The 11,367-nt window shown below is 43.4% G+C and overlaps 2 protein-coding genes across 2 annotated transcripts; one reads left to right on the top strand and one right to left on the bottom strand.

The window, feature by feature from the left end:
• Positions 1–2,808: 2,808 nt before the first annotated feature.
• On the top strand, positions 2,809–4,120 carry LOC133840318 (peroxiredoxin-6-like). Its single transcript, XM_062272085.1, has 4 exons — positions 2,809–2,999; positions 3,324–3,698; positions 3,760–3,835; positions 3,898–4,120. Exons 1-4 carry the CDS (start codon positions 2,917–2,919, stop codon positions 4,024–4,026), a joined length of 663 nt encoding a protein of 220 aa, XP_062128069.1. The 5' UTR covers positions 2,809–2,916; the 3' UTR covers positions 4,027–4,120.
• On the bottom strand, positions 3,530–10,996 carry LOC133840316 (protein rotatin homolog). Its single transcript, XM_062272083.1, has 3 exons — positions 10,397–10,996; positions 7,282–10,334; positions 3,530–7,220 (listed from the first exon to the last, which is right to left on the bottom strand). The coding sequence occupies exons 1-3, from the start codon at positions 10,842–10,844 to the stop codon at positions 4,635–4,637; spliced, it is 6,087 nt and encodes a 2,028-aa protein (XP_062128067.1). The 5' UTR covers positions 10,845–10,996; the 3' UTR covers positions 3,530–4,634.
• Between the last annotated feature and the right edge of the window lie 371 nt (positions 10,997–11,367).

Below are 11,367 nucleotides of genomic sequence, written 5' to 3'. Positions count from 1 at the left end.
ACTTCGTGTTGCACTGATAAATATCTGTAGCCTGTTGTTGTTGACAAACAGTTTCCAATGGAAAACTACCAAACGTCTTAAAGTGAACTCAATTTATGTGTTACGCGAAGACATTTACGTAAAGAAAGCGTTAAATACTTTTAAGAAAGTCACAACAAATTACTTTTTTGATTATAAAAGTATATTCTATCTTGTATCGTCCTATTCCGATGGCAGCCGACGAATTTCTGATCAACTATAGCCACCCATTCAACTAATTCATCCCAGTGAGCAAGTTTGTGCATTTGTATTAAATATATCAATACATGCACACATAAGGCTGTTCTCTTTCTACAGACACACATACAGCAATGGTTGAAAGAAGAGCGCGATTATTAAATTGAGTTGGCGCTCTCATCGATGTCACCAATACCAATACACCCCGGTGTGCTCTCTTCGCCCAGCTCTCTGTTTATATTTTATCTGTATAGAGTACGCCTCTGAAATGGTATACAAATATTTAAAAGGGAAAATACAACACTTTCCTTCAATCAAAATTGATCAAACATATTACATTTAATTTATATATGTACATATGTTTCATTTCATAAGTTCTCAATTGTTATTGGTAAACAAAAGTCAGCTGCGCGAACAGCTGATTGAAAGAGAGGGCTTCAGCATTTGGTTGTATTGGTAGCTTTCATACGATCACCAACACAATCAACATTTTACTCTCAATTGTCACACAGTTAGTAAACAACTTGTTTAACAAGAGAATGGTAAAATTGCATTAGTGTTAGTAATTTCTGCGCCAATACGAATTTGAAAACAGTGTAAATCAACAGTTAAAAGTATTGAAAATAAATCAAAAGTTCGCATAATTTTTGACAAAATCCAAAACATACAAATGAACGAATGTGGCTCGTTGTTTTCAAGAAAAACTTTCATATTGGACGCCCTGTATTAAACTTGTTTTTAAACGAGCTCTCGCCTTCTATCTTATCTGAGTTAAACTTGATGTGTGTGTGTATGAAATGTTATAAATACTTTGCTCGTGATTGTATTTAGCTTATATATAATATACATATGTACATACATACATACGTACGTCTCAGGCATACAAATATGGATGTGGGTTGGTTTACTTGTTGACAAATAAAGTTTTTAGAGGAAAACTACTGTCAACTGAATTGCGTCTTAAAATTAAGCTTTAGAACGAAACATTTTTTCTTATGACACTGACTATATTATTTCTTATAACATTTCAAGTATTTATTCGACAGGTATTTTGCATTATCCGTATTGCAAATAATTCACCGACAAGAATTTAAATATTGCGCGGTCTCTGCTTGGTTTCTTACATTCACCAATGTACAATATTGCTGAGAGTAAACAGTTCAATGTAGTAGTTATCACACAAAACTCACTAACACAGACACACATTTAACCGCTCTCTTTACTCACAAATGTAAACAGAGAGCATGGTCAGCTGAGCGAAGAGAGTACCGCAAAGTTTGACTGTGTCAGTGACATCGTCGAATATACCAATACACTAACAGTTTTCGCTCATGGCACACCTGCTTTCGTCCGTGTGAGCACATACACAAAAGAGAGCAGGGAAATGTGTGTATGTGTTGCCTTTTTCCATACAAATTACACATACTAATGCAGTAGTTAAGTTGACTGCGCTTGAATTAAAATTTAGCGGCTCAGATATTGATAGTCAGCCATCGGAATAAGACGAAGATGAAACTCCTATAACTAATAAAGTTAAATTAAAGTGTTTTGTACAAACGGAAAAATGTATATTTTGACAAAGTCATTGCCTTTTTCGTATGGCGTCATCTTAATACTTCAAAGTCTCTGGTAATTTTCCATTGGTTTCTCGCCAACAAAACAGCCGTTGCAGATAATGTGGAGACGGAATAAAACGAGTAGGTAGCGGAGAAAGAGGAATGGCACGTGTAACGGCAGGTGTACAGGGTGTCTAAAGCTAAGGTTGACCTGATTGACCCTTAAAGTAGCTAATCTACAACTCTGTGTAAATGAGAAAAACAGTTTTACAGTTGGATATTTATGTGAAGAATATAAAAAAAAAACATTGAATTCGCGGCTTTCTGATTTTATGCTCACGATTTTCGCTAGGTGATAACTGCGCGTATATGTATGAGAATTACTACTACAAACAAACATCTGAGTGCTCTCAATATTGTGTAGCTCTTACTCTCTTAGCTTCTTCTTATAGTAAATACGCAATGGTATTGTGAATTGTGAGAGGGTCACTAATACCAGCAAAGCAAAAGTTGCTCTCCCATTTATAGCCTCTCTGTTTACGTTTTCCCTGTTGTTTATAAACATAGAGACGAGCCCATATTTCTTTAGCTTATCCATCAATATGAATTTAGTTGTGGTTATTAAATTACATAACGTAACTGTACACCTTATGATGATTTCATCAGAAACTTCTAGCATTTCATAATGGCTGCTGTATATTAAACAATGCGGTTGTTTTCGATCTACAAGCTGCTTGTAACAAGCACATAAAGTGTGTGTTTGTTTGTCATATTTCATCCATACAAACATATGTACATACCTGCACATGTTCACATTGGCAAAGCTTTAAAACGAAATAAATATCACTAAGTAAATGGCCACAAAATATGTATAAAAACACATACACACACATAGGAAATTCGCGATTGCCGTCAAACTCTGCTCTTGATAAGCTGCGACCCTGCCAGCAAATTGCTGTTGCTAGATCGCTCGCTCTCCCTCTCTCTTTCACCAACCGGCTTTGACTTTGAGTATAAAAGGGGCTGCCATTTTGGTATTTGCACACAGTGAGCAAGAGTGCTTTGAGCAAGCTAAGTCAGCGAGCGAAATTCAGAAGAATTTTTATTAAGAGTGAAAAAATTATAAAAGTGTAAATTAAGCAAGATGCGTCTAGGCCAGACTGTTCCCAACTTCAAAGCTGAGACCACAAAGGGTCCCATAAGCTTCCACGAATGGCAGGGCAACGAGTAAGTTTTCTAAAGAGTTAGTTCATATATAAACAGAGTGTCTTATTAAGCATACTAAGTACGAACGTATGTGTGTATGTACATATAGTATGTATGTAATACCTGTTATGCACATTGTAATTGAGGTTAAATTTGCGCACACAATTGAGCTGTAAAGTGAATGCATAGCTTACATACATATGAATGTATGTACATATGTACTACATTCAACTTTGTAATTTGAAAAATTCAGCTGTGTGCAAACGAGACATGTAAACCGTTTAAAGCATTTGCGTTAAATTGTTCTATTGCAATTTATTTTAATGATTTACTTACAAATTACAGATGGGTTGTGCTGTTCTCGCACCCCGCCGATTTCACACCCGTTTGCACCACGGAACTGGGTCGCATTGCTGTCCACCAGCCGGAGTTTGCCAAGCGCAATGCCAAGTGCCTGGCGCACTCGGTGGATGCCCTAGACTCGCATGTCGACTGGGTCAATGACATTAAGTCTTACTGCTTGGACATTCCCGGGGACTTTCCATATCCAATTATTGCCGATCCTACTCGCGATTTGGCTGTGTCATTGGGCATGCTGGATGAAGATCAGAAGAAGGATCCCGAAGTGGCCAAGACCATTCGTGCTCTGTTCATCATTAGCCCTGATCACAAGGTCCGCCTTTCTATGTTCTACCCGATGTCAACTGGTCGCAATGTTGAGTAAGTTGTTTGATTGAATTCATTGGAATATTTTCTTATTTAAAATCTATTCATCTTGCAGTGAAATCTTGCGTACCATCGATTCCCTGCAGTTGACAGATCGCCTCAAGGTGGTGGCTACACCCGCCAACTGGACTGTGAGTAACATATACAATCCATGTATTCGTCCTGTTATTAATTAACTCTTTTTCAAATGCAGCCTGGTACCAAGGTCATGATTCTGCCATCAGTTACTGACGAGGAGGCCAACAAACTCTTCCCCAAGGGCTTTGATAAGGTATCCATGCCATCGGGAGTCAACTACGTGCGCACTACAGAGAACTATTAGGCTGATTATCTATACTATATATTAATATTTATGCCGTTTGATACGGTTTCCAAAATTGAATAAATTATTATTAAACATTATTTTAATGAAAATGGGAATTTTAATGGATATTAATGAAATAAATGCAAGTTAGTAAAATTAAGTACAAACATAAATTCTTAGGCAATCCGATGTCGAATCTTTGAAACGAACAGTTTAATTCCTAATAACACACAAATCTTTAAAAGTAAATAAGTAATGTTGAATCTTAAAGCTTCCCACTTTTTAAATGGATCACTTTGTTTTGCATAAATTAATGTGATTTTCTACTACACTATTAACAAGTTTACATTCATTTTTAACCTGTTCCTAAATATTTTTAAGTCATACAGTCATCAGTTCTGGTTTGTTTTTACGAATATGCTTATAATACTATAGATTGCTCTTTGACATGAGAATTATATTCTTTGTTATTAAGTACTTTTTATTGACTTGTAGGGAGACTATTGTTTTAAAAAATGAAAAGGAGAACTGCCATGTTTAATTTAACAATATCGGATCTCATGCCAGTGTTTCAGTTCTTTATCTTCCTATTTAAACGTTAAATGCTTTTATCTATTGGGTTAAGTCTACATTTGTACAGCCTTATATAGATTTCCCAACATATCGCTCGTATCTTTGGCAAAGGGAAAGCTTTCAAAGCGTTTAAGGTTCTCCGTCTCTAAGATCGTCAATTGATTTTTAAGTTTATCGATCTGTTTAAACATTTTGGAACTGCGCAGTAGAGCTCGATGCTTGGCAGTGAAGCCAAATAGTTTCCAGAGGCACAGAATGACCAGACAGTGCTCTTCATATGAGTTCAGGCTAGCATCACCGCCACCATCGATCACCACAGGTTGCAGGAGGATGCTATGCATCAAGTCCTGAAACTCGTGCAAGCCGATGAGCTGCGTCCTGTTGCTATTGGCAAAGCACATGTTGCGTAGAATACGCAAACACGTCATGCGCTTGCTGCCGAGTGGCGGCGAGCGACGCACGGCATCAAGCAGTGCCGCCACGTGGCAGACCTTATTGCCAGCGTCGTATCTAGAGTAGATCTCCCAAAAGTTTAGCCAACTGAGCAAAGCCTCTGGTCGCACTTTGTTCTGTAGACTCTGGCTGGCCGGCAGAATCGAGTCGAACATGTCCAGCACACGCATCTTGGACAGACTGAGGCGTCCCTCGGTGCAGGAGCAGCAATTGATCATGACTCGGAGTGCGGCCTCCACAAAGGAATTCGCAGTCGTTTCTAGCACGCAGAATGGATTCGGTTTGGTTGAAGTCTTATCCTTTTTGGTCGTTTCATGATCGGCAACGCGCATCATCATCTGTAGCAGTGAATGCGATTGATTGGATAGCACCAATGAAGCTTGTTTGCACATTTCAAAGGAGTGCTCGGTGAGATGACCAGTCCAACACAAAATGAAGTGTTTGAGCATGCCCGAATGCGATAGCCAGGGCCACAATCTTAAAATGACGCGCACAATTCTGTTCGCCATGACGGTGTCCGTGATGACGGAATGCGAAGAGCTGTGCCAGTGCATTAGCATGTTACAAATCAACATCAAATTGCCGAGAATCTCACGTGTCTTGTGAGCGCCCACGCGGCGTACATAGGCTGTGGCATTGCCCACACTGGTAACGTCAAGAAATGACTCCATCAGCTGGATGATGCGATCCAGCAGCTTGACATTACGAGCGGCTTCCATAAGAAACGGCGACAGTTTCAGTAGATTTCCCATCAGTTCACAGAGCTGTATGTGATTACGGCTGGGAGCTTGCAGGAAGCTGTAGGTCTTTGCCGGAAAATGCATCTCAAACAGATTGTTAAAGGTGTAAAAGAGCAGACCGACACAATTGCTAAGCTCTGTGTGCTTGGCAGAATCTGGTGGCTTTTTCGACCTATTGCCTTTATGGTTCGTCGTGTTTATCGGCCTCAGGTTCATTATCTTGAGTCGCTTGCAGATCACTTCCTCGCTATCATCGTTCTCGTGGTCGTTGTTCTCGTTGTCGTCGCTATCCGTCACATCGACATTGGCATTTTCGTCCTTGCTCTCATCAAGATCAATAACCTCTGCATATGTCTCCAGCTGACGCAGCAGATTGTCATCTTTGGGCTCGTACTGCATCTTAGTCAGCAGCAATGAGAACATGGTAAAGGCATAGCGCTGCACCGGACGAAGAAATAGGACCAAACTGCAGCCATGCATCAGTCCGTCCATTAGCAGTTCCGGATGCACCTTTAAATGGTCGTAAAGCACACGATAGGAGTTCCCATCTTTGCAGAATACCATCATGAGTTTCAGCATATTTTCCAACAGCCTCTCATGCACCACCCTCTGATTGTGCAGCGCATGCATCAGGGCAAAGAAGCTTTTCAGCAGCACTGTGTCCCGACAAATGCTGCGCTGCAGAAACTCAAAGTTGTGCTGATAGCAGAGTGCGTAGAGCTTACAGATTTGTCCAGCGCACAGCTCTATATAAGCTTTAGAGTAGCCGGTATTTTGTGGCTGCATTAGAATCACATTCAGCTTCATCACATCGCTGAGGGCATGGAAAAAAGCATGTTCGCAGAGCGTGGTGCACCAGCTGGGCTGCAGCTGCACCAGTTTGATGAGTATGCTAACAAAGCAGCCAATGATCTCGCACGAATTTATCACGCCGTCCGCATTATCGGCTATTTGCGGCGAAATCTCCAATGTGGCCAGAGCCTTGTGTGCCTCTTGCAGGAAAGCATATTTGCTGAGCAGTTCCACGCAAGCGGCGCTTCCCTGATGCGGCATTAGGCGCTCAAAGACACGTCCGGCCATTTCGCGCACTAAGATCTGTTCGTGGCCATCTAACATAGTCGACAGACAACAGGCGCCCAGTCCGCCGGGCAGAAAGTCTAAGAATTCGAGCAGTATATTGGCCATGTTGATGTCGCTGCTCTTCAGCCAATTAGCCATCGTCACCCAGGCTAGAGTGCGCACCTCGGCATCGCAATGACCACAGAGTCCAAGCAGATAACGGAATACCTTGGTCCCATGACCCGTGGAGATGGCAACGACAGCTGGACATTGGGCTTGAGCCTGCAGCTGGCACATGATGAGCAAACAGTCCCGTTGCCATTGAGCGCCAGTCTGGGTCGAGGTGCGCAGATTGCTCGACAGTTGTACAAAGTGCTGGTAGTGAGCCTGCAAAGAATGTGAAGCCGATGATCATGGGAAGTATAATCAGAGATGCCTCGGCACTCACCTGCAGCTTGATGTCCTCCATGTTTAGCTGACGCGCACTCAAATGACGCAACACAGTAAGCAAGCTTCGCACATGCTGCAGGCGTCGCTCCTCAAAATGACTGCGCGCCAGCTTGCTCAGCTCCATGAAGAGCCTGCCATGCCAGTCGTACACTTCAGCGCCGTCGCCTGCGTGAAGCAATTGTACCAGGCATCCAGTGACCAGTTGCAGTAACGGCAAGTTCACCTGCAAATCGCGCAGCACGATAAAGAAACTGTGATGTGCATCTGTCTCCAGGGCTGTGTTCAATCCAGTCAACACAGCGGGCAAGCGATATTGTAAGCACCTGGAGCATAAATCCAGCAAAGCAAAGTAGACCGTGTGATCCAGTTGATTGCCCGGCGAGGTTGGCAGAAATCTGTGTAGCAGTGACCACAAAGCCTCGTCCTCTTGTTGTGGTACATTGTTGTGTAAGAGCACCAGAAACAGCTGCAGACTGGCCACATGATGCAGTAACTTCTGGTGGCTACTGCAATTGTTTGCTTCCAGCAGCTGCTGCCGCAGTTGCTCATGGACGAGCGTCGCTTGCACCAATGCCATATCTTTGGGCGTTAATTTCAGCGAATCATCAATGTCCAGTTTTTGCACTGCAGCGACTTCCATGCTCTCGGCGGATTCGCAAATACAGTGCGCGATGTAGAGACGCCAATGCTGATAAGCCAGCTCTTTGTTGCCCAGAAAATGCTTGGCCAGCAAATTATTCTGCACTGCAGTGCCTTCAGTGGTGGCTGTGGGCGGCACAGCATGATCCACTTGGTAGCACACTGGTACCATCAAGGGCGACAGATTTACGTTCATGAACAGCGTGCTTTCGGTGGGCATCAAGTGTTCTTCGTAGAGTAGCTGAAAAATGCAGCAGCTCAGTTCGGCGCGCAATTGCGTATTGTGGGGCATAAGAAAGAGACAGCGCAGCAGACACATCAGTATTTCCTCGTTATCCTTGAGCTTCATCCGAGTGTGTGCGCTGCAAAAGAGCATGCGCATCAAGATGCTCGTCGCTGGCATCAATATTTCCATGTCCATGGCATCGGGCTGCCGCTTGCCCAACAGCGGATCGCGCAAAGCATTCAAGCAGAGCAGACAGGACCTTTCGTTGCTGGTGAACGCTTTCACGGCCTGCCTGTTATGCATCAGGACATTCAGCTGGACGAGCGTCGATTTGCGTATGGCCGGCTTCAAGTCGGGTGTCTCTAGTAGTCGCTGCAGCGCAAGCAGATTACGCTCGTCTGACAGTGTCTTCTTCTCATTGAACAGCGTGGCGTAGTCAATGGGCGGCCGTACCACGCACAGATCATGGCCAATCAAGTCGAGTGTTAGTTGGTCCATAATGATCCGGTACTTGTGGTTCTGCGAGTCATGGCGCATCAGCACATAGGCGACACGACTGATGGCCTCCTTGCGGAACTTGGCATCCGGATGGAACAAGTAGCAGGCATTGGCACGCAATGCCACACTGGGATCCACATAGCGCTTGTCCGGATCCATCAGACTCCAGATGTTCTGCTGCAGCTGCGGATAGTTGACACCCCGGCAAATCATTAGAGGCAACTGGGTCACCACCATTTCGAAGACTTCGGCAAAGTCACGGTTGCCGATGATCTTGGCGAGTCCCATTAGCATAATCAGATAATCAACGCACCATTGTTGCAGCTGCTCCTGGCCACCCTGGGCATCCTTGTTTGGCATCCAGCCCTGGACCAAGAGCTGGCGCACCAACTCAGTGCTCATAGGCAAGCCGAGTATATGCTGACGGGCCAGCTCGATATTATTGCAGCCCGCCATGTAGTTGGTGTGGTTTAAGAAGGCATGAAAGTGATCCACAACTGGCTGCTTCAGCAGACGCAAAACTTGGCCGCGCATCTGTTCATTGGGCAGATTGAAAAACGTGCTTAGCAGACTCTCGGCGTCCTGGCGCAGCTCACGCTGTTGTCCATAGCATGGAGTGCACTTGATTAGCGTTTCGACTAGTTGGCGCAGCAGCGTCTCGCTACCCATTTGATTAAGCACGAGACAAACCATGCCCTGTTTACGCAGCAGTTGTAAAGGCGGTATTTTGGTTGTCTCCACTAGTTGATTCACTGCGGTGCTGTAAGCAACCTTGAGGCGATACATCTGGTTTTTGAGGGTTTTGACATCGATGTTCAGTGATTTTGAAAGATTCTCCAACACTTCCACAAAGTCTGGAAAGCACATCAAATAGACATCATCTGTAAGAATGGCGTGTAGCAGTGCATACGCAGCGGCTTTGTTCATTTTCGGATTATGATCCACATTAATGGCAATCACATCAACCAGCAGCTCGTTAAGAATAAGCGATTCCAGTCTAGGTATCATCATGCGCTTGACTAAGCTGGACACGTCGCCGGTCTTTGGCATCTTCATGTCTCGTAAATAAATAAGCAGCTTGGCGACCATAATGCCCATTTTTTCTACTATATAATCAGGCACTCGTACGCCCAAATCATTCATTGTCTGTATAGTCTCATCGATTAGCTCAAAACAGTGCCAGTTGTCCACACAATGCTCCAAGGTAGGGGATCCAACCTGCTTAAAACTGCCATACAACAGCATCGTCAGTGCCTTCCTAAATCGCAGCTGATCTGGCAATCCTTGTGGATTCTTTGGCGCTTCAATGGGAGCCGAGTAGCTGAGTATCTTGCTGCGTACCCTGTGTCGCTGCTGTAGCTGCTTGAGGAAGGCGAACAGCACGCGGTTTATGTGTTGCAGAACGTCGCCAGAATGCTTCTGCTGAATGTGAATCAACCTAAGGTAGACATTTGGTGGTTGGAGGAAATACTCGATAGGATAGTCACATAGTTTGATCTGTAGGTTTGTCAAATTCCTCTTCAGATCCATCTCGTCACTCACAGTGAGCGAGTCAACGATGATCTTCATGGTGAGCAAATCCGTATCACTGGGACGTGTCCAAGAGGTTTCAAAGTCCGTTGGTGAGAGACGAAGTCTATCACGTGAAGCGATGTAGTCGGACTCGTAGCTGTCGCTTAGCTGATTGTCTGCAATAACACATACATCAGAAACTCAAAGAGAGTGTAAAAAGAGATTATATTCATAGTACCTGAGCTACGACAGGAGCTGCTGCTCTCAACGGGAGTCATTGCATCCATGTGCATCTTGGTGATTCTACTTCTCAAGTCCTCAATCAGTTCGAAGCCACGCTCAGAGGGATACTCGGACAGCAGTTGGCGTATCTTGGATATCTCTTCTCGCAGCCGCTTGACCGGGATACTTGGCATAATCCCATCACCGTAATCCGAACGCAGCAATTCTAGCATCAGCGAAAGCACACGATCTGTGGCCATTGGTGGCTTGAAATTAAACCATCCGATAAGTTGCTTTGTAAACACAATTGGGTTCAAATTGAGTTCCTCATCATGCTGCAGACCGCGCATGAAACGTGTTTCGACTTGTTCTAAGGCACGCATGCGAATCTCGGGTGCTTCATTTGTCAATTTGGCAAGTAGATTTTCGCCAATAGTTAGCATTTGTCTGGATGACGTAGACATTATGATATCTCATTTGCAACTTATTCAACATTTACTTTTTAGAACTTCTGCTTTTGACGCACTACTTTCAATACGAAAATTGTTAATAATTGTCAATTATGAGCGAGATTTCAAAGCGTCGGCAGTTTTCGCGCGTACAAAGAAGCCGTCATTTATTTTAACGCAGTTAACATTTGTCATGTAAATATTAGCAGACACTTTTGAGTATAACATAGTTTAAATATTGCTTTAACATATTTTGCCTTTATTATTGTTGATCATGCTAATTTAAATGTAATTGCTAATTAATGCGTATTTGGATAAACACAAATCTCCTGTTAATTTGGAATATATATAAATAACCTTTGCTGCAAATAACAGTGCGACTAGCTTTGTGTGAAACGCCACCTATCGAGAGAATTGCATTTAACAAGATTAGTAACTCTTAAAAGTGTTACCACTTACTAGCGCCATCTTTTATTCAAAAGCCACTTTAAAACTACTGGAAAATACTGAAAATACAGAAAATTAGATACGGCAGCAC

Source organism: Drosophila sulfurigaster, chromosome 3 (genome assembly GCF_023558435.1).
Source record: "Drosophila sulfurigaster albostrigata strain 15112-1811.04 chromosome 3, ASM2355843v2, whole genome shotgun sequence".
NCBI lineage: Eukaryota > Metazoa > Arthropoda > Insecta > Diptera > Drosophilidae > Drosophila > Drosophila sulfurigaster.
The sequence above is the reverse complement of the archived record's forward strand: the minus strand, read 5'-3'. Positions and strand labels throughout refer to the sequence as shown.

Bases quoted from the DNA above. Each gene is read 5' to 3' on its own strand.
- LOC133840318 (XM_062272085.1), top strand. From the start codon at position 2,917: ATGCGTCTAGGCCAGACTGTTCCCAACTTCAAAGCTGAGACCACAAAG. The intron at 3,699-3,759 runs GTAAGTTGTTTG...TTCATCTTGCAG, and splicing joins TCAACTGGTCGCAATGTTGA to TGAAATCTTGCGTACCATCG. The intron at 3,836-3,897 runs GTGAGTAACATA...TTTCAAATGCAG, and splicing joins CTACACCCGCCAACTGGACT to CCTGGTACCAAGGTCATGAT.
- LOC133840316 (XM_062272083.1), bottom strand. From the start codon at position 10,844: ATGTCTACGTCATCCAGACAAATGCTAACTATTGGCGAAAATCTACTT. The intron at 10,335-10,396 runs GTACTATGAATA...GTGTTATTGCAG, and splicing joins CAGCTCCTGTCGTAGCTCAG to ACAATCAGCTAAGCGACAGC. The intron at 7,221-7,281 runs GTGAGTGCCGAG...CATTCTTTGCAG, and splicing joins TGGAGGACATCAAGCTGCAG to GCTCACTACCAGCACTTTGT.